The sequence below is a fragment of the Lagenorhynchus albirostris genome, chromosome 15, assembly GCF_949774975.1.
Source record: "Lagenorhynchus albirostris chromosome 15, mLagAlb1.1, whole genome shotgun sequence".
Taxonomy (NCBI): Eukaryota; Metazoa; Chordata; class Mammalia; order Artiodactyla; family Delphinidae; genus Lagenorhynchus; species Lagenorhynchus albirostris.
Window position 1 is genome coordinate 52979522 of NC_083109.1, and position 22052 is coordinate 53001573.

General features: G+C 54.9%; 1 protein-coding gene across 9 annotated transcripts in view; it reads right to left on the reverse strand.

The window, feature by feature from the left end:
• The window catches only part of CORO7 (coronin 7), a 67985-nt gene that overhangs the window by 39552 nt on the left and 6381 nt on the right, over window positions 1-22052 (reverse strand). For 7 of the 9 annotated variants that reach the window (XR_009535482.1, XM_060123830.1, XM_060123829.1 and 4 more), the window contains 4 exons: window positions 20622-20692; window positions 20063-20246; window positions 17489-17565; window positions 5361-5411 (listed from right to left, as the gene is read on the reverse strand). Coding sequence is in view for 6 of the 9 variants with exons in the window: in XM_060123830.1 (XP_059979813.1) it covers window positions 5361-5411; window positions 17489-17565; window positions 20063-20246; window positions 20622-20692 (383 nt within the window). In the remaining 3 variants the exon portion in view is untranslated. Of the gene's footprint in view, window positions 1-22; window positions 3457-5360; window positions 5412-17488; window positions 17566-20062; window positions 20247-20621; window positions 20693-22052 lie in introns of those variants that run through there. The other 2 variants (XM_060123834.1, XM_060123833.1) reach the window with 2 other exon arrangements.

Below are 22052 nucleotides of genomic sequence, written 5' to 3' on the forward strand. Positions count from 1 at the left end.
GCTCTGCACCCAGAGGGCCTACTTGGCCACGAAGCTTGGGCTCAGTCTCCCTCCTTGTAAGGGGCCTGTCGGGCTGTTCTGCTCATGGCCAGGCCCCTCTTGCTGCGGTGATGGGGCTCAGGACGGCGGCACGTCCTTGCCTCTGCAGGTGTCCAGGGGGAGGCACTTGGCTGCTGGTCACCATCCTCGGGCTCTGAGGACCCCAGTGCCCTCTCGGAACTTCATTTTCCTTGCTCATGGCCTGGGCTGCCTACTTCCCAGGACTGTCGCGAGGATCAACTGAGACCACATGTGATAGGAACAGGCCAGCCACAAAGCGCCGTGCAAATCGAGGGATTACGAGTATTACTGTTGCCTCTTGACGCTGCCAGGGGGCCAGGGAGAGGGCCTGGTGCCAAGCATGGGGAACAGTCCCTGGAGAGGGCAGAAGAGTGCCCCTCTTGGCCCTCCCGTGGTACTGGAGCTGCCAGCAGGAAGGTTTGCTGGGCCCCTGGGAGGAGAGATGAGTTCAAACCGCAGGCGGCCCTGTCCCCCGGGCCCAAGCAGGGGGGAGCTGAGGGGGCCAGAGGAAATGCAAACAGCTCCCTCCCAGTCACCCTGGCCCCTGGAGCCTGAGACCAAAGACCCTGTTACCAAAATTAGCTCACCCCAAACTGTGGCCAGCTTCCTCCCAGCTTCCCACGATCTCCTTGGGAATGAATGAGGGAGCCAGGCGGCTGTGAGGAGCTGGCCCCGCGCCCCCTCCCCAGCCCGCGGAAGCCGACCCCAGCGTGGGAGACCATCGGAAACGGCTCTGTGTCATTCAAGGGGCTTTTCTCACTGCTTCCTTCCCACCCGGCTGTAGTTGGCACAGGAAGTCAGGGCTGGAGCCTGAGAACTAGGGCCCAACATCCCTCTCTTTACGCAAGACAGGCTGTGGGGTCAGGGCAAGGGTCAGCTCCGCCACCAACACCCCAGGGTCAATCAGAAGTGTCACATGGGCTCTCGCCCTCTCATCGGTGTGCAAACATCCCATGTAAGGAGCACCAGACGGCTCGTACTACGTTAGCACACCATTCATTCATTCAACAGCCGTGCAGGCCTCCTCCTGGCCAGGTACTCTGCTGGGAGCTGGCAGTGGGGCCGAACACATCTCAGATGGATGGTCACGTCCGGGGTGAAGCAGGGCTGCTCACTCACTTGTTCTTTCATAATATGAATATTTGAGTTGCATGTGACACTAGGCACTGGGGACATGGTCAACAAAACAGAAAGGGTCCACAAACTCATAGAACGTACAGGTTGAAAGGCAGATGTGAACCAAACAGAACTAACTATGTCAGCGAGTTGCTGTAAGTGGGGGGTTAGGGGTGCGAGCTTTGGAGTCAGACTGACTGGGTGAAAGCCAAGCCACCAACAGCCTCGTCCCAGGAGGTGCCTCAGTGTCCTGACCCACACAAAGAGCACCATGATGGACCCACTGTGGAGGGCGAAGCGCTCAGGGTTGTGTCCGGCACACATCAATGTGCATTTTTTAGAAGCATGGTAACAGGGTACAATAGAGTATAATTGAGGGCAGTGGATTTAGGGTAACACTTAAGATGTGAAGGATTGGCAGGCGTGAGCCAGTGGTGGGGACCAGCATCTGTGAAGAGTCGGGGTCTCGGAGAGCGAAGAGGCCGGCACAGCTGGCAGCGGGGTCGGGGGAGAGGAGGAGGCGGAGCAGGGTCTACAGGGCCTGTGGACAGCGAGGGAGCGTTTTTCATCCAGAGGCACAGGTTTGGATGGAACATTCTTTGGCCCGTGTCTCAACCTTCCTATTTCACACACACAGAAACCAGAGGCCCAGAGAGAGGAAGCCATCTGCCCCAAGTCACCCAGTAGGACAGCCACCTACATCAACCGTTACTGTTCTCTGTCTGCACAAGAGGAGCTGATGGAGGACAGGCAAGGAGACAGGCACAGCCAGAAGGCAGCAGAGCCCAGACCAGGAGGAGCCCAGGATGCTGGCTGCCTCCAGGCACCTCGGGTCTCCAGCAATCCTCCCTGGACGAGTTCACACTGGGGGAACCAGGCAGTGATGGGCAGGGCATTGTGGGCTGGCGAGTCCTGCTCGCCCCACAGCTCTCCACTCTCACCTCGGGTCTCAGAGGACATGGCACCCAGGAGGTGGAGACAAGGTCAGAACTTAGGCTGAGCCCAGTGCACCCAACATGGGCACACCCAGCTCAGTCTGCCCCAGGGGCCAGAGGAAGCCCCAGCAACTTGGAGGGGAGGCCAAGGACCCCCTCCCCATTCCTCTATCCCCAGATCACTGGAGTGACTTTCAGTTTCAAAAATGGCAAGTTCTTTGCTGACCTCAGTGGGACTCGGGGAGGAGGAGCCCTCCCTCCAAATCCCTGGATTCTCATTCTCCTGGGGTAGAGGGGAGGCTGCAGTTGGGACCCAGGCACCCTGCCACCCGAACCTGAGCCCTGTCATAGGAAGCCGCTGATGGTGATCCCGAGCCTGCAGGCCAGGCCTTGGGGTTTCCCTCTTACAGGCAGCTAGGTGTCCTGCTCGTGGAGAAGCCCCTCGGTACTCCCATGTCTCCCCCACACCTGGCCCCAAGGAGAGAACAGGAGGGGCTGAGGCCAGGCCGCGCCTGCCCAGTACAGGGGCGCCAGGAGCAGGCGCATACCCAGCATTCCAGCTGCAGTGAAGCCAAATCCCCCCTCTGTCGCCACAGCAACGCTTCCTGTGTGGGGCAGGGCGACTGGAAGAGCGGCCCTGGGCTCCTTCCTAGGGTGAGGGGACCTTCTCCGGTGGTAAGACCCCCATCACTCACCCACACCCCTCCTCAGCCAGGCTCAGTCCTGGGCTGCAGATGCTGGCCCCCCAGGCCTGTCTGACACGGGGTGGTCGGAAGGAGCAGTTCCGCCTGTCCACGCCAGAGGTCCTCTGGCCCCCTCCTGCCCTGGACCAGCCTGTCAAAGCTCACCACCCCTGGGTACCCCCTCAGCTGTGGCTTCTACTTCCCTGGCACGGCCATGGCTTCAGGGCCTCGGCCACCCCCACTGGGGCTCTGGCACAGTGAAGGGGCAGGAGAGGCCTGGGGCTCCGGAGTCAGATGGACCGAACCTGCCTCTGCCACTCAGCTGTGAAACCCTGGGGGAAAAAATAACCAAAGGACTGACTTTACAGGATGGTCAGGAGAGTGGAAGGAGATTGTGCGTGCCAAGAGCCTGGGACATAATAACCCGTCATAAATGCAACCTAAAAACAAAGCAGAGGGTGTGAACAGGAGGGAGCCGCCCAAGCATCCCCTGCTCCAAGCTCCAGTCTCCAGAGGAAGGGCCCAAAAAAGACAGTGGAGGGAGGACTCCCCAGGCCTCCCTGCCCAGCCCCCAGGCCATGGGGACAGCCAGTGGAGCAGGGAGGGCAGAAGCTGGAGGGAGGGCAGTGCCTTCTTCCCCAACCCCCACCAGTACCCCCTCCAGTGGGGAAGGAGGATCTCAGAAGAAGGCACTCCCAGAAGGCCTCTCCCCCGAGCTGGCCCCTCGGCTCACACCGACCCTGGCTGCCAGCAGCAGTTTTCTTAATAGAAGCCAGGTGTGGGCCAGATGCCCTGGCGGAAGTGGGGGGCAGGGCCAGGCAGAGGGCAGCATTCCAGGTCCTGCTGCCCCCGCACAAGCGGCCAAGCACAGGCAGCGTCCCAGGAGCTAGGAGGGGGTGGGAGCCACCCACGCTCTTCCCGGGTCTCCTCGGCCCAGAAACCCCCTTCAGGGGGGCTCCCTCCCTCTTCTCTGAACTTGGAGCCCTTGGACGGCAGCCATTGCATCTCTACCTCAGCACCATGACTGCCCCCAGTTGCTGGAGGAGGAGGAGAGAAAGGAGGAAAGGGTTCAGCTGGATGAGCTGGCCAGAGGCACTGCCTAGCTGGGGCAGGAATGGAGGTGCCGGGCGCTGTGGCCTGGACCCTGGGGAGGAGAGGGTGACCTGAGAAAGCTGCGGGGACAGGGCCTCAGTCTCCCTCCTCGAGCTGAGCCTGGGGCCCCTTTCCAGGCAAAGACTGAAGGTTATTTAACACAGAAAGCTACAGTGAGGCCCACTGCTCACGCTGCCCTGAGGCTCACATAGCTCCACCACAGCCAAGGGGCGACGACACCAAGGAACCAAGACCCAGCCTCGAGGAAGCAAGGCCAGGGTGGAGCTAAAGCCACTTCTGCTGGGCTTGGTTCACCTGCCAGGATGGGGCCTCCTCTTGGTCTTCAGCCAGTCAGAGGTGGAGCTGACTGCACTGCCCTGGGAAAGAGCTGCAATTGGCTGTATGAAGGGGAGGTGTGTGTGTATGTGTGTGTCTGTGTGTGTGTGTGTCTGTGTGCGCTACTACTGCTTGGGTTTAGACTGGTGGATTACCCTTGACCCCGGGTGGGGAACAAGTCCTAGAAATGGAGATGAGGCATCTCTGCTGGGCCTGGGGCCTCGCTGGGGAGCTCTGCCCACGAGCTGGCAGCAGAACCCTGAACTGCACCTTCCTCAGGAAAGAAGGCTCCTCAGCTTCTAGAAGAATTTTTAAAAATGTAAATCCGCTCATTTCACTGTTGGCTTATAACCCTAATGGCTCCCAAAGCACAGGTGACAAGCCCCTGACTCAGGCTCCTAGGACAAGCTCAGCCCGCCCCAGGCCGTCCACAGCAGCACTCAGGCCTCAGCCCCAAGCCAGCTCCTCAGGGAAGCACTAAATCACTCCAGCAAGAGGAGCCCCCCAGCAATTGCCCGTATCTGTCTCGTTCACCACAGAACATTCTATGCCTGGCACCAAGTTGTTCTCAAATGAATGAACGAGTCCCCAGTGGCTCAATGCCTGCAGCATGAACCCATCGCCTGGCCTCCTCGTTTGGAACTCAAAGGGCCACATGCACCCATGCACAGCCAGACACAAACCGAACCCGCTCAGCGCCCGGGGCCCACAGATCAGGCAGGCCCCCCAGCACCAGGGCCTGGAGGGGTGCAGAGGGTGGGGGCTGGGTCTTCTTGGCTCCTCTGTGGCTGGCCTCCGCTGACCGTACCAGGAAAGGTGGGTAGAGATGAGGGTTTCAAAGGAGAGGAAGTTGGAATCTCAAATTAGCTTCCTGAAGCCACAGGATGCTTCCACCGAAGGCCTGTGGGCGGCCTGGCTGCCCCCACCCTGTGATCAAAGCTGGATCCTCCCAAGACCCAGAACATGCTTCCCAGAAAGAGCCTCGAGCCACCTCCCAGGTGACCCCCACGTACCCGCCAGGCCTCGGCCAGGGGCACGGGGCGTGGCAGAATCTGTGTGTCAGAGGCTGAGCTGCCCTTGCCCGTGCCTGCTGAAGCCGCTGGGGCCTCAATCCAGCTCCGCTGCCCACACAACTCACCTGGGAGGCCTCGGGCTTGGCTCTGGGGTCAAAGATGCGCAACTGCTTGTCCTGGAAAAGCAGAGAGGAGAAAACAGCACAATTAGGCCGGGGAGGTCCTCTGGGAGGGGGCCTATCTCCCCCACCCCTAGGCTCTGATGGTCCCACACCCAGTACACAGGTTGAGAATCAGGCACCAGGCGACCCCTCCCCAGCCCAGTTCCTCCTTCTCACAGCAGGGGGCAGGCCCCCTTTCCAGCCCATCACCCACAACAAAGACTGTGACAAAAGTTCACATTTCCGAAGTACCTACTATGTGACACGCATGATCTCACCCTATCTTTCCAACCACCTTATGAAGCCGTGTTATCACCATGACCCCTTCACAGATGGAGAAACTGAGGACCAGAACCAAACTCTAGGTTCCCACCCGCTACACATGTGTCCGGCCCTGTGCTCAGCCCAGCCTAGAGGGGCTCACAGGACAACATAATTTCTACACTTAACTTGGTGTCTAACCAGGACAGCAAGCTTGCACATCCATCTATCACTCAGCACACAGTTACTGGTTCAGAATACCTGACTGAGGGTGGGGATGGGAACAGACGAAAAAAGAAGAAAAAAAATACCAAAACAAAATGCCCGTACCTTATATAAACAGCTTTCTTTCTGTGGAATAATCTCTCTGTGTGTGTGAGTGTGAAAGTGTACACAAATGTACATGCACAAAGAACTGGGGGAGAGGAGGCGGAATCTGTATCCATTGACTATTTACAGGCTTGGCCATGATAAATTGTTAACTGCAAAAAGGAAGATGCAGAGTTACGTGGTGAGGTGTGATTCTACTGTGGTAAAAGTAAAAAACGCCATTTGTCTGACCACATTCCTGTATGTTTTGCAAGTCTGCTGAGTAAGGAGAAAGGTCTTGACAGGCACGGGCCATGTTTTAATGCTGGCACCAGGGGTGAGGCAGGTGAGGGGTGATCAGCTTTTCCTTTTTACATCTTAGTACAGCTCCACTTTTTTCCGATCAGCACAGATTCATATTTTCTTATTTCAAAAAACAATCAACCAGCAATGAACAATTGGAATTTGAAATTAAAAACACAATACCATTTATATCAGCACCCCACAAAAATGAAATACTTAGCTAGAAATCTAACAAAATGGGACTTCCCTGGTGGTCCAGTGGTTAAGACTCCATGCTTCCACTGCAGGGGGCGCAGGTTCAATCCCTGGTCGGGGAACTAAGACCCTGCATGCCACACGGCACAGGCAAAAAAAAAAACTAACAAAATACGTATAAGATCTACATGAGGAATACTACAGAACTGCTGAAAGAAATCACAGAATTAAACAAATGCAGAGATATTCCATGTTCACAGTTAGGAATACTCAATATTGTCAAGATATCAGCTCTTCCCAACTTGACTTATAGATTCAATACAATCCCAAAGAACATCCCAACAAGTTTTGTGAATAGCGACAAACTGATTATGAAGCTTATGTGGAGAGGCAAAAGACTCAGAATCGTCAACACAAAATAAAGGAGAAGAACAAAGGTGGAGGACTGCTGCTTTCCGGCTATATTCTAAAGCTACAGTAATCAGGACGGTGTGGATCTGCACAAAGACAGACAAATAGATCAATGGAACAGAACAGAGAGCCCAGAGGAAGACCCCCTTAACTACAGCCAGCTGATCTTCGACAAGGGAGCAAAGGCAAGACAAGGGAGCAAAGGCAATACAATGGAGCAAAGACAGTCTTTTCAACAAATGGTGCTGGAACAACTGGGCATCCACATGCAAAGAAATGAATCTAGACACAGACTTTACATCTTTCACAAAAATCAACTAAGAATGGATCATAGTCTTTTTTTTTTTTTGCGGTACGCAGGCCTCTCACTGTTGTGGCCTCTCCCGTTGCGGAGCACAGGCTCCAGAAGCGTAGGCTCAGCGGCCATGGCTCACAGGCCCAGCCGCTCCGCGGCATGTGGGATCTTCCCAGACCGGGGCACAAACCCGTGTCCCCTGCATCGGCAGGCAGACTCTCAACCACTGCGCCACCAGGGAAGCCCTGGATCATAGTCTTAAACATAAAAACACAAACCTTTATTATAAAACCTCTAGAAGATAGCATATGAGAAAACCTAGGTGACCTTGGGTTTGGCAATGACCTATTAGATACAATACCAAAAGTGTGACCTATGAAAGAAAAAACTGATAAATTGGACTTCATTAAAATTATAAACTACTGGTCTGCAAAAGACACTGTTAAGAAAATAAAGACATGCCACAGACTGGGAGAAAACATTTGCAAAGCACATATCTGAGAAAGAACTTATATCCAAAAAACACAAAGAACACTTAAAACTAAGAAAAAAACATTAAAAAATAGGCAAGAGATCAGAATGGACACCTCACCAAAAAAGATACACAGATGAAAAATGAAAACATGAAAAGATGCTTAACACTGTATCTCATTAAGGAACTGTAAATTAAAACAACAATAAGCTACCACTACAAACCTACTAGAATGCCTGAATTTCAAAAAACTGACAATACCAGGGCTTCACTGGTGGCGCAGTGGTTGAGAGTCCACCTGCCAAAGCAGGGGACATGGGTTTGAGCCCTGGTCCGGGAAGATCCCACATGCCACGGAGCGGCTGGGCCCGTGAGCCATGGCCGCTGAGCCTGCGCGTCCAGAGCCCGTGCTCCGCAACGGGAGAGGCCACAACAGTGAGAGGCCCACATACCGCAAAAAAAAAAAAAAAAAAAAAAAAAAAAAAAAAAAACTGACACCACCAAATACTGGTGAGGATGTGGAGCAACAGGAACTCTCATTCACACTTCTGGTGGGAATGCAAAATGATTAAGGCCACTTTAGAAGACAGTCTCGCAGTTTCTTACAAAGCTTTAAAGAAAAAAAAAAACTCTTACTACATGATTCAGCAACTGTATTTACCTAATATCCTAAGTATTTACCCAAATAAGTTAAAAACTTATATCCACATAAATGTTTATAGCACTTGCAAAAAACTGGAAGCAGCCAAGAAGTTCCTCAGTAAGTGAATGAATAAATAAACTGTGGTACATTCATACAATGGAATATTGTTCAGCGATAAAAAAAATAAATAGCTCAGACCCCAAACCATAAAACTCCAAGAAGAAAACATAGGGGAAAAACTTCATGACATTGAATTTGGTAATGATTTCTTTCTTTTTTAAAAATTTTATTTATTTATTTATTTTATTTATTTTTGCCTGCATTGGGTCTTTGTTGCTGTGCACAGGCATCTTCTAGTTGTGGTGCACAGGTTTCTCATTGTGGTGGCTTCTCTTGTTGCAGAGCACGGGCTCTAGGCGCCCAGGCTTCAGGAGTTGCGGCTCACAGGCTCTAGAGCACAGGCTCAGTAGTTGTGGTGCACGGGTTTAGCTGCTCCGTGGCATGTGGGATCTTCCCAGACTAGTGCTCGAACCCGTGTCCCCTGCATTGGCAAGCGGATTCTTAAGCACTGTGCCACCAGGGAAGACCGGTAATGATTTCTTAAATATGATAACAAAGCACAGAGAAAAGCAAAAATAGACAAATGAGACTACGTAAAACTTAACTTTTGTTTATCAAAGACCACAACAGAGTAAAAAGACAACCTACAGAATGGGAGAAAATATTTTCACATCATCTATCTTATAAGGAATAAATATCCAGAGCATATAAAGAACTCATATTACTCAAAAATGAAAAATCAAATAAACCAACTAAAAATGAGCGAAGAACTTGAATAGACATTTTCCCATAGATACACAAATGGCCAACAAGCAAGTGAAAAGATGTTTAACGTCACTAATCCTCAGAGAAATGCAAATGAAAATTATAGTAAGATATCACCTCACACCCGACAGAATGGCTACTATCAAAAAATCTGGAATATAACAAGTGTTGGTGAGGGTGTGGAAAGTTGGAATCCTTGTGCATGGTGGTGGGAACATAGAATGGTACAGATGCTATGGAAAACAGTCTAGCAGTTCCTCAAAAAATTAAAAATAGAATTATCATATGATTCAGCAACTCTGGGTATAAACCCAAAAGAACTGAAAATAGGGTCACAAAGAAATATTTGCACACCCATGTTCGCAGCAGCATTATTCACGATACCCAAGACACAGAGGCAACCCAAGTGTCCACTGACAGATGAATGGATAAACAAAACATGGGACTTCCCTGGTGGTACAGTGGTTAAGAATCCGCCTGCCAATGCAGGGGACACGGGTTTGATCTCTGGTCCAGGAAGATCCCACATGCCACGAAGCAACTAAGCCCGTGCGCCACAACTACTGAGCCTGCACTCTAGAGCCCGAGAGCCACACTACTGAGCCCACACGCCACAATACTGAAGCCTGCGCACCCTAGAGCCCATGCGCCACAACTACTGAAGCCCACACACTCTAGGGCCCGTATTCTACAACTACTGAGCCTACGTGCTGCAACTACTGAAGGCTGTGCTCCGCAACAAGAAAAGCCACCACAACGAGAAGCCCATGCACCACAACAAAGAGTAGCCCCCGCTCGCTGCAACTAGAGAAAGCCCGCACACAGCAGCAAAGACCCAACACAGCCAAAAAACAAAACAAAACAAAACATGGTATACACATTCAATGAAATATTTTTCAGTCTGAAAAAGGAAACCCTGTCACATGCTACAGTATGAATGAACCTTAAGGACATTATGCTAAATGAAATAAACCATTTACAGAAGGACAAATAATGTATGATTCCATTTATATGAGGTATTTAAAGTAGTCAAATTCATAGATATGGAAAGTAAAATGATTACAAGAGGCTGGGGTAGGGGCCAAAGAGAAGTTGTTCAGTGGGTGTAGAGTTTCAGTTCTGGAGATCTGTTTCACAACAGTGTAAATATACTTAATACTAGAACTGTATATTTAAAATGGTTAAGATGGCAAATTTTATATGTGTTTTTTATACCAATATTTAAAAAAAAATAGCTATCAGTCCACAAAAAGATATGGAAGACCTATAAATGCATATTACTAAGTGAAAGAAGCCCATCTGGAAAGGCTACATATTCTTTGATTCCAACTATGACACTTGACATCCAGGAGAAGGCAAATCTTACAGAGACAACAAAAAGATCAGTGGTTGCCAGGGGTTTGGGAAGAGGAAGGCAGGGATGAACGGGTGAAGCACAGGGCACTTTTTTTTAGGGCAGTGAAACTATCCTGTGTGAAGCTGTAATGATGGATACATGATGTCATGCATTTGTGGGAACCCACAGAAAGCACATCAAGAGTGAACCCTGGGGACTTCCCTGGCGGTCCAGTGGCTTAAGACTCCACGCTCCCAATGCAGGGGGCCCAGGTTCGATCCCTCGTTGGGGAACTAGATCCCACATGCCGCAACTAAGAGTTCGCATGCCACAACTAAAGATCCTGCATGTTGCAACAAAGATCCCGCAAGCGGCAGCAAAGATCCCACGTGCCGCAACCAAGACCCAGCACAGCCAAATAAATAAATAAATATTTTTTTTAAAAAAAAGAAAGACCGGGCTTCCCTGGTGGCGCAGTGGTTGAGAGTCCGCCTGCCGATGCAGGGGACATGGGTTTGTGCCCCGGTCCGGGAGGATCCCACATGCCGCGGAGCGGCTTGGCCCGTGCGCCATGGCCACCAGGCCTGCGCATCCGGAGCCTGTGCTCCACAACGGGAGAGGCCACGGCAGTGAGAGGCCCACACACCGTAAAAAAAAAAAAAAAAAAAAAAAAGAAAGACCAAGTTTGTTTAAAAAAAAAAAAAACATGGAAGAGTCAACCCTAATGTAGATTGTGGGCTTTAGTTACTGTAGCAACATTGGTTTAACTATAACAAACGCACCTCACCAATGCAAGGTGGAGTAGGGAGGGGAATATGGGGACTCCTGGCCCTGTCTGCCTGGCCCTGCCTAGGTGCTTGGGATTCAGACAGGGCAGACAGTCTCTGCTGAGTGCTGGTGTCTGCAACCCAGAGGTGGTCACAGGTAACTCTGGGGAGGAACCTGGACCTGACTTGAGCCCAGAGGACAAGTGGAGCTTGTACTGGGAATGGAAAGGCATTCGAGGGAGGAGGAGAATGAGCAAAGATGTGGAGACAGGAGCTCGCTGGCATGAGACGTGGAGGGAAGACAAGGTCATACAGGGAGAATGAATGGCAGGAGTGGGGGGCAGCAGGCAAGCACACAGCTGGACAAGGGAGGGGTCAGCCTGCAGAGGCCTTGAAAGCCAGGCCTCCCTTCACGGGCCTTCACGGGCAGGGTCCCAGGGTTCTCCTTCCAGCTGCAGTTTACTGAGCACTTGCTACGTGCCAGGTGGGCACCAGGCACAGTCCAGTGGTTAGTTCTGAGGCACCGTCCACTCCACAGCCTCAGTCGGGAGGAGGCTGCTTAGAGACAGACAGCGATCAGACAGACAAGGACAGTGAGGGACACAGGATGGAGACAAGCAGAAAGAACAGTGAGAGACAGAGAGAGGATGGGGAAAGATAGAGGGTCAGAGAAGAACAGAGACACAGAAAGAGAGAAAGACAGAGAACAGAGACAACTATAGACACAGAAAAGACAGCAAGGGACAGTGAAAGAACCAGAGATTGAGAACAGAGACAGGGCAGCACGGGACAGACAGAGGATGGGTCAAGCAGTGAGCGACATTGGATCTCGACAGATGACAGGCAAGAGGGAAGGCCTCCTGGCAGCAAGGGCCACTCCCACCCCTGTGGAGACCAGACAGGCAGGGTTAGGACGCCAAATCCACCACTGATGTGCTCTGTGACCTGGGCAAACCCCAGAGCCCAGGGTGGGGTGAGGGTGATGGCAGCACCTCTCACAGGTCAGAGGCACAGTCTTGGGACCTGGGCACCTCCCTAAAGGCAGCTGGGCCATCGAGCGCAGAATTCCAACAGGAGGTCCAGACCAGGCTTCAGACTGGGCACTGGGGGCTGGACTGGCGCTGGTGGGGCCTGCAGGGCCGGGCAGCGGGGGTGGCACTGGGTTGCCGAGGCGCTGGGCTCACAGGCCCACTCCCGGTGGAGTGGGAGCCCAGCTGGCCAAGCCCAGCCATCTGTGGGGCCAGCGTGCCCCCTAGCGGCCACCTGCTGCTCCCCTCAGCCACAGGAGCTGGGAGGGGAGCCAGAACGGGCTTCACTGGGCTGAGCCAGCCCCTCGCCCTGCAGGGGCATCAGGAAGCCTGCAGGTAGAACTGCTCCAAGGCAGGACAGGAGTCATAACCAGGTAGCCAGGGAGGTTTTCCCCGTGGGGTTGGCGGGGAGCACAGTGTGGAGATCAGGGAGGCCCTGATGAGAAGAATGTTGCCGACCACTGGTCGAGAGGGGCTCAGGCTCCCTCCTGATGAGGGTGGGCCCCTCACGGGCTCCTCCCGCACTCTCAGAACAAACCCATGAGCACCTCCACCTGGACTGCGGTCACAGGGGCAGCCCCCCTCCTGCACCACTCCCCAAGGGCTTGCGGTTTTTGACTAACCCGTTCAGGATCCTGAGGCTCCCTTTACAGCAAAGGAAGGGGCAGTGGACACAGGACTGTGGTGATACCCGGCACTCACTGACACATGACACCCTTCAAGGACAGCGTCCTCCCCCAGGATGCCGCACCCACATCAACAGTATCGCGAGGCCCTGTGTCCCCACAGGTAACCAGGTCTAGGAACTGGGGTGGGAGCTGGGGGGCCTCCCCTGGGCACCACTCCAGGCAACCCACTTGGGAAATCTATGTTTCTCGTCCCTGCGCCTTTGGGCTCTGGGCGGAGAAGGCACAGAGGTCCACCAGACTCAGAGATGGCCTGCTCCACTAATCCCTCCCCACAAGACACCAGCAGGTGAGGAGTTGAGTCGCCGTCCCAGGACACAATGGGGACAGGGTGCTCTGTGACTGGGTAGCTCTTCCTTCTCCACCCGCCCCGCTCTGGGCCCAATCTTGATGGTAAATGGGGCTCAGACCTCTGGGGACGTGGGGCTGGACCCCCACAACAGCGACGCCCCCTGTAACCAGCAGGGGGGCAGTCCAGAGTTCAGGAGCCCAGCCTGGGTGGTGGGGAGGAAGAGGATGAGACCAGCGGCCCAGGGTTCCTCTCGCAAGGTTGCAGCCAGATCCTGGGAAAGCTGTCCCCAGGGATGGCACCCTGGGGACTGCCGTGGCTGCAGGGTTTGTGGTGAGGCCCTCCGTCCCTGGGTGCTGAGGGCTCGCACCTGTCACCCCTCCTGGCACTGCTGCCCACAGCCATGTGCATGTCCAGTGACTGGTCAGCATGGGGACAGGGCCCAGCCCCCTTGCCTCAACAGGGACAGCTCCCGCATAGTTCCACAAGGCATCTGCAAGCAGTCCCTGGACCCAACACCCTCGGCCCCCTCCTAGGTACCCACAGCCCCATGTTCTGCCAGGCCTTCCCCCAGGGAGTCACTTCTCCCTGCGCTGGCCCCCCTCCTGAAGGCTGATATGCTCCTTGCCATCACCCCACCCCCACACCGTGTCCTCCACCACAGTGACTGCTGCCCTCAGAACAAAGCCCTCACGTGGCCTCTGGCTCGGCCTCAGCTGGCCCTACCCTGCCCCCGGCCACACCCTTCAGCTGGCTGCCTCTGAACACAGCAGGACCCCTGGGAGACAGGACCCCCCGGGAGAGTGCCTGCCTCCTAATCGATCCCTCCGCAGCCTCGTCAAAGCCAGACTCAACCACACTGGGGGTTCCGACCACTCTGGGGGGTCCGGTTCATATCAGGCCCAGCTGGGCCGGGAGCTCTGGGGAGCACCGGCACCTCTGGCTGCTCCACAGGAAACGACCCACGTCCAGCCCCCAGACACCTGCTCCCTAGACACCCTGCCTGGGGCTGGGCTGGGGGCCTGGAGCCGAGTGGACGCAGGGTGGAGGCCACAGGCTAGACTGGCCTCATGGGTTGCAGCTCTCGAGTGAAGGGCCGTCCAGGCCACAGTACCTGCGGGCAGGGTGGGGTGCTGGCGGGCGGCCCGGGCAAGCTCTACAGAAGCTGCCTTCCTCCCCATCCAGGGCCGTGGCCCAGGCAGGCTGATGTGTGGGCCATTGCTGAGGCCAGTCCCTGCTCAGAACATCACCTGTCTGCACAGGACTGCTCCATCACCATGGAAACCAAGGCCCCTTCCTGCTGCCCTTCTGTCAAGCTGCCCGCGGCCACACGCTGCAGCTCTGACCACCTCAGGCACCCACTGGAACTGTGAGGAGGAGGAAGAGCAGGGCCCTCCCTCAGGGGCTGGGGCTTTCCGCACACTTCCTCGCGGACTCACATGTGGGATGGGCAGCCCTGCTCTGTTCAACCTCCAGGCTCAGAGGGCTGACTGCACACCCACGGACACATGTCTCCCCGCAAAGCCCAAGCTGGAGCCCAAGGCGTTCACAGAACAGCCCCAGGGCCGCCTCCTCTGGAAAGCCGCTGGCTAAAATGTATCAACCACCTTAAGAATCTTCACAGCCTGCAGTCAGCAACACCCCTCATAGGAATCTAGGTGGGGGTGGGCAAGCTCTAAGGCCCACAGGCCACATCCAGCCTGAGACCTGGCTCTACCAATGCAGTTTTACTGGGACACAGCTACGCTCCTCATGTATGTACTGCCCATGGCTGCTGCTCTGCTACAAGGTGCACTGACAGAGACAGCCTGGCCTGCAAAACCCAAAGCATCTACTATCTGGCCCTTCACAGAAAAAGTTTGCCCCTACTCTAGGCTAAGAAACTCACAGAGAAGGCAGAGAAAAACCCTATATACAGATAATTCAAACGTTACAGCTTATAACAGTGACATAAACTGGAAGTAATCCACGCTTCTGAGAGTAGGAGCTCCACTGAGAAAACTGTGAATCTATATGATTAAATATTTCCCATGACATTTATTAAATTTTTGATGAATTAGAGAAAATGTTTATTATGTGGAACAAAAAACTAACATGGAGAGTATGATTCCTACACGTATAGAAAAAGCATAGAGAGAAAGATGTCAAAATGGTGACAGGCCCTGTCCCTGGGTGGAAGGGTTACAGGTGACTTTTTTTTTTTTTTCTTTACTTTTTCACTGCTCTCCAAAATTTGTAAAACATGCTTGGGTGATCAAAACACCTCCCATGACAATTCCCTTCCAGCTTCCTCCTCGCTCCCATCCTGTCTCATTCTGTCCCTCTCTCTCTCTCTCTCTCTCTCTCTCTCTCTCTCTCTCTCTCTCTCACACACACACACACACACACACACACACACACACACACACACACACACACACACACACACACACACACACACACACACACACACACACACACACACACACACACACGCTGTGGAGGCAGCACAGAGGGGGTTTCTCAGTGGAAGGGGAGGTCACAGCCCAAACACAGGACTCTGTCCAGGCTGGTCCCTCTGCCTGGGACACCTGTCCCCTCCTCAGTAAGGGTAGCCCCGACCTCACTGTCCCTGGGAAGCTGTGTCACCATCGTTTTGCCCGAGCAAGGGAACCATGTGACTGCCTTGCCCTCGAGCACGGCTCCTTAGGGATCTAAGGGGACAGTAGCCCCGTCTGATTTACCTCTCGACCCCCAGAGCTCAGGCCAATGTCTGGAGCCTAATGTTTAATAAACCAAACAGGGGGGAAAAGTGGATGAAGACCAGGAAATGGGGCTTCCAAGAAGGCAGGGAGAAGAGAAAGTGGGAAATAGGATCCTCCCGTGTATGCAGGCCCCACATTTTCTCTTCAGAGGCATCCTCAACCCCACCCCAGCCAGCTCTGGTCCCCACCCCCCCAGCCACGCTTCCTGGAAGAGCCCTTGCAGGCTCCTTCCTCGCCTCCCACCTTCTTTCACGTGTAGCTTCAGGCAGCAGACACCCTGCAAGCTCCTGAAGGTCTCACGACCCAAATCCACAGGTATGTGTCAGCCACGTCTTCTCAGACCCTTCCCGTGTTCCCTGGACGCCCTCTAGCCTAGTTCTCAGGGCTTCCTTCCTCCCACCAGGTGCTCCCCCGTCTCCTCGCAGGTTCTGGTCCTTCCTCAGGCTCCCTCTGCCTCTGCTCTCAACCCTTCTCTCCCACTCAGGGCACTCTCATCCCTCTGCAGGTGCCACATAAACACAGACGCCACCCAGGCCTCCACCTTCCGCTCAGACCACTGCCCAGAGCCAAGTGCACGGACTCAACTGACACCTCCGCCCAGACCTCCCCGGCACCTCCAACCTGCGGAGTGCCCAGTCTCGGTGGCAGGCCTCCTCCAGCCTGTAGCCCAGGAGCCGGCCTCGGGCCCCCCCACCCCTCACACGCAGCCCACCACCAACCCTACAGCTCTCTCCTCCCCAGCTCCCTCGTCCCCGCCTGCAATTCTCTGTCCACACTGCAGGAGGGGAGCCTCAAAATGCAGATCTGCTCGCCTCACACCTCAGCCACCCACCTCTGGTTTTAAAAACACTCCAGTGCTTTCCTGTTGCTTCTGTAGTAACAAGCACGACCCTGTGTACGCAGCTCTGCTCTCTGCCCCCAGCACGCTCCCCCTGCCCCGCACCATGAACCCTTCCCTCACAGCCCTTGCCAGAGGCCAAGCCTCCCCTGGCCTCTCCAACCACTCAAAGCACCTCATGTCCCTCTTTCACAGCCTGGGTCACAATTATCCTTTTATCTGTACGATCCCTGGACCCACATCGGCCACCCCCACTAGCACAGGACTCAGTGGGCACAGGACCTGGCATCACCGAGGACCCTGAGGCCTTCTGACTGGCCGGAGGGCCAGCACAGTGCCCAGCTTGTGGACGCTGCCTAACACGACCCTCACGGAGAGGCAGGCAGTTTGGACAAAGCAGCCAGGCAGCCAGGTGAGGCTGGCTGAGAGTGGTGTTGGGAGCCCCAGAGGTCTAGTGTGGGTCATTCTTTAGTGGGGTGGGGGCTTCAAGAGACAGGTATGAGCCAGAGGCATGAGGACAAGGAAGGTGAACATCTATCCTGGCCTCAGTTTGCTGCTGCCCCACAAGTACTGCCGAGTCTGACAGGTACAGCCCAGGACACGGGCTCTGCGACACAACAGCCCTGGCAGAGCTGCGCATGCCTCAGGCCCCCCACAGGCACTTACTCAAGTCTCACCGCCCACCCTTACCTTACATGTTGTGCCCACCAGGGCTCCGTCCCGGCTCCAGGTGGCACCCTGCACCAGGTCCCCGTGGGCCGCCAGCTCTGCAGAGAAGCGGCCAAGGTCAGGAGGGGTCCAGGGTCCCCCCAACCCTGTCCCATGCAATGAGGGCATCAGGGAAGCGGGCGCAGGCAGGCCTGGCTTGGGGGTAATTCCGGGAAAGGGGCAGCAGCAGCGAGGGTGCTTCAGGCAGAGGAGCAAGGGCAGCAGCTCCTCCCAGATTGGGGGAGGGGATGCTTTTGTTGGGGGGGTGCTTCCTTCAGCCCTGACCTCCTCAGGCCACGCTCCCACTCCCTTCCCAGGCTCCCTGCTCCTGGGCCACCCCACTCTGCTCAATCCCCAACATCCCCCCAACCCCCACAGACCACGGACATGTCACACACACACCCGCCCTGGGCCCCTACTCGGGCCATCCCCATTCCCTCCCCCCACAGCGTGACAGTTTTAAAATGTGTCCACAAATTCTTTGACACTCCTCCTGTTATAGACCGAATTGTGTCCCCCACAAAAAGATGCTGAAGTCCTAATCCTCAGCACCTATGAAGGTGACTTTATTTGGAAATAGGGTCTTTGCAGATGATCCACTGGGGAGACCTGAGATGATGATCAAGTTCAGCTGATATTGCTAGAATGGACCCTAATCCAGTATGAACGGTGTCCTTGTGAAAAGGGAAATCAGAGAGAAGATGCATACACAGAGAGAAGATGATGTGAACAGAGGGAAGACGGCCATCGACATGACCCAAGAAACACCTGAAGCCACAGAAGCTGAGAAGGGGACCTGAACAGATTCTCCCTCACAGCTCAAAAGGAACCAACCCTGCCAACACTTTAATTTTGGACTTCTGGTCTCCAGAATTGTGAGACAATAAATTTGGTTGGGGTACTCCGTTACGACAGCCCTAGGAAACTAACATCTCCTTTCAAAATGTGGGGCCTGATTCCCTTCTTCCTGAGTGTGAGCAGGACTCAGAGACTCGCTTCTAACGAAGAGCATGTGCCTTCCAAAGCTGGGGCGTAAATGGCACCGTGGCCTCCTCCTTGATGCCTCTCTTGGACTGTCCACCAGGGGAAGCAGCTACCATGTACTGAGGGCACTCAAGCAGCCCACAGAGAGGCCCATGGGGGAGAACCGAGGCCTCCTTCCCACAGCCAGCACTGTGTGAGTGAACCACTTGGGAAGCGGATCCCTCCACCCCAGTCCAGCCTTCAGATTGACGGCAGCCCCAGCTGACAGCTCAACTCCAACCTCATGAGGAGCCCTGAGCCAGAGCCACCCAGCTAAGCTGCTCCCAAATCCCTGACGTTCAGAAACTATGAGATGATAAACGTTACCAGCTGTTATAAGCCTCCAGGTTTCGGGGTAATTCTATTTGCAGCAATAGGAAACTACTATGACAAGGTCTACTCCCCCGAGGTTAATCCCAGCCCTGTCACCTGCTTGCACTGTGGCCTTGGCCAAGTTATTTAACCTCACCTCACCTGTAGCAGGGAACGGCAACACCCCCCCACGTGAAGCCCTCAGCACAGCGCTGGGCACACGAGAAGGGCTTGATAGATGCTAGTTACAGCTGGGGTGACTCTGATGACACACTGCCAGGTGGTCTGCACCAGGTTAGGATGGTCTCCTCCACTGCACCAGCAGCACTTTGGGGGCAAGTGGCACAAGACGGCTCCTCAGTCAGGAGGGAGTCCCTCAGACACCCCGTTACACTGTCGGCCCTTGGTGCTAGCCCCAGAAGTGGGGGTATCACCATGGTGAGCCTGGCTTGGGGGTAATTCCGGGAAAGGGGCAGCAGCAGCGAGGGTGCTGCTCATAAGGTCATGAGGGTGGAGTCCCATGAAAGGTATTAGGCCTCTTATAAAAGAGGCCCCAGAGAGCTCCCTCACCCCTGCTGCCGCGTGAGGACACAGCCAGAGGACGGCCATCTGTGAATCAGGAAGCAGGTCCTCACCAGACACTGAATCTGTTGGTGCCTTGATCTTAGACTTCCAGCCTCCAGGACTGTGAGAAATAAATGCCTGTTGTTTATAACCCACCCAGTCTGTGGGATTTTGTTATAGCAGCCCAAATGGACCAGGACAATATATACTGGGAAAATAAGAGAAGCAGCACCAGGGGGAAGGGGATGTAGAAACAGCAAAATTCTCATCCCCTAGAGGAGAAATCAGTAGTTTGTTTTCAAAACTGAAATGTCACACAATTCAAGAAATAACAGTATAAGTAAGTTACTTAGACATATGGAGGAAAAAGCAGAAAAAACAGCTAAGTGAGATGAAAACACATGTCTATGGGATTTAGGGAGGGATGGGGTGTTTGTAACAAGCCTTGTAAAATTATATGTAATATATACACACACATATACAAACATACACATACACACACCCATATATATACATAAATACATATATATATGTATATATAACATATACATGTGAAACTTTGTTACGTGTCTTAAAAGTCATGTTACCAAAATCATAAAGGAACAAAGTGCTGCCAGACGGGGCTGCCCAGGGAGGGACAGTGAGTGTGGCCCATACCTGTGAGGGGCTGCTGCTTGGCGGCATCCCAGACCTTCACGGTCTTGCCCGCCGCGCTCACCAGGACGCCATCTGCGGTGGGGTGGAACTGCAGCACCTCCACCTGGACGTCCTCAGGGCCCAGCACCAGCCCAGGCTCTGAGGGCAGTGCCCTGCCAGGGGCAGGCAGTCGCCAGAGTTTCATCTGCAGGAAAGAGTGAGTCCGTGAGCCCAGGACTGGGAGGGGCCTCGCTGCCTCCAGCCAGCCTTGCCCCGGCTGCCCCCTACCCCAGGGGAAGGGAGGGGACGGGCTCAGGGTCACAAGGTGTGGTTAGGGGCCGAGGGGAAGATGTGGGAGTGGGGAGAGCCAAGCGCACTGCTCCCCCAGCACCACAGGCCTGCTGTCCTCAGGTAGCCGAGCAGCAGAACGCAGGTCATGGCCACAGCTCAGGGTAAGCGCACGGGAGCACACGGGAGCTGGCGTGGGTTGAGGAACTTAGCAGGAGGGGCTGGACTGCAAACCAGCAGGGCCCTGGTGGCTCATAAGGCCTGGAATAGCTCTTCGAGCCGCTCCACTCACCGTCCTGTCGGCTGAGGCCGTGGCCAGGAGGAAGTCATCAAAGGGAGAGAAGTCCAAGTCCGTGACCAGGTCTGAGGGAGAGAAACAGCTGACACGGGCCAGACATGGGCCAGATGTGGGCCCGCCGGAATGTCCTGTTCCAGCCCACCGTGCCCTCTCCCAAGGCCGGGACCATGGCCCAGGGCCTCTGAGCTGACCCCTCTGTCTACATGGCAGCAGGCTGAAAGTCCTCGAGGGGAGGGCACCTCTAGAGACCACAGGCCTATGCTACAGGCCCCCGCCTGCAACACACATCCCCAAGAGTCCTGCATCCCAGGGTGGTCAAGGGCCCATCACTGGGAGGTTGGCAGGATGATGGGCAGGAAGCTCCTTGGATCACCAGGTACCTGCATTCGCCCAAAATCCAGAACCCAGCTCAGGTGAATGGATACAAGCGCCGGCCCCCACAGGATTCACATATAGGACAGACTGGAGGCCATCCAGCCCTAACAGACGCTCATCACATCCACAGGGAGACACACACTTCTCTGCAAATGCAGCAAGAGGCGGGCTGTGAACTCAGGGGGTCCCCAAGGTCAGGGGTCAGAGGAGGCTTCCTGCAGGGGGCACAGTGGGCCCTGGAGAATATGGAGGATGGCACAGGTTAGGACATCGGGTAGGCAGGGGGCTGGAGTGACATGCCTGACCTAGGAGTTCTCTGCCCCTTGACAAGCCAGGGCTGGCCCACCTACAGGAGTGAACCTGACCCAAGCCCAGGCAGCCAGCTTCTCTCTGAAGGGAGTTAAACCAGGAATGGGAAGCCTAGCGACAGGGTGCCTTAGGGACTGGCCTGGGTGGAGAGCAGCCAGCTGGGAGGGAGCTGTCAGCTCTCAAGCCAGGACCCTCCTAAGGCCTGTGCGTCCAGCTGCTCCTTCAGTTCTGGAAGCTCCCCAAGAGTCTCCCAAATCCCTTTCTGGCTTAAGCAAGCTGGAGTTAGTCTCAGTTCTTTGCAACCAAAGAACCTAAACTGCTCATCTCCGGGGGGTCGGGAGGGGAGGTGGGGCACAGAGTGAGGTGGGGCTCTGGAGTGAGCCAGAGCCCAGAGGGGAAGTGAGACTGGGGGTTTCAGGGGGACAGAGACAAGGCCAGGGCTCAGGTGTGGGGGCAGTGGAGATGTGAGCAGGACGGCCAGGCCCAAGTCACCAGAGCAAGGAGCACAGTGACCATCCCTACTGCCAGCCTCCCCAGGGGGGTCGAGCAGGTACACTTTCCTCCCAGGCCAGAGACTGACCCTGGGCATCCTGCCAGAGGAGACAAGGAAGAGAAGGGGTGGGGACTTCCCTGGTGGCGCAGTGGCTAAGAATCCACCTGCCAGTGCAGGGGACACAGGTTCAATCCCTGGTCTGGGAAGATCCCACATGCCGTGGAGCAACTAAGCCCATGCGGCACAAC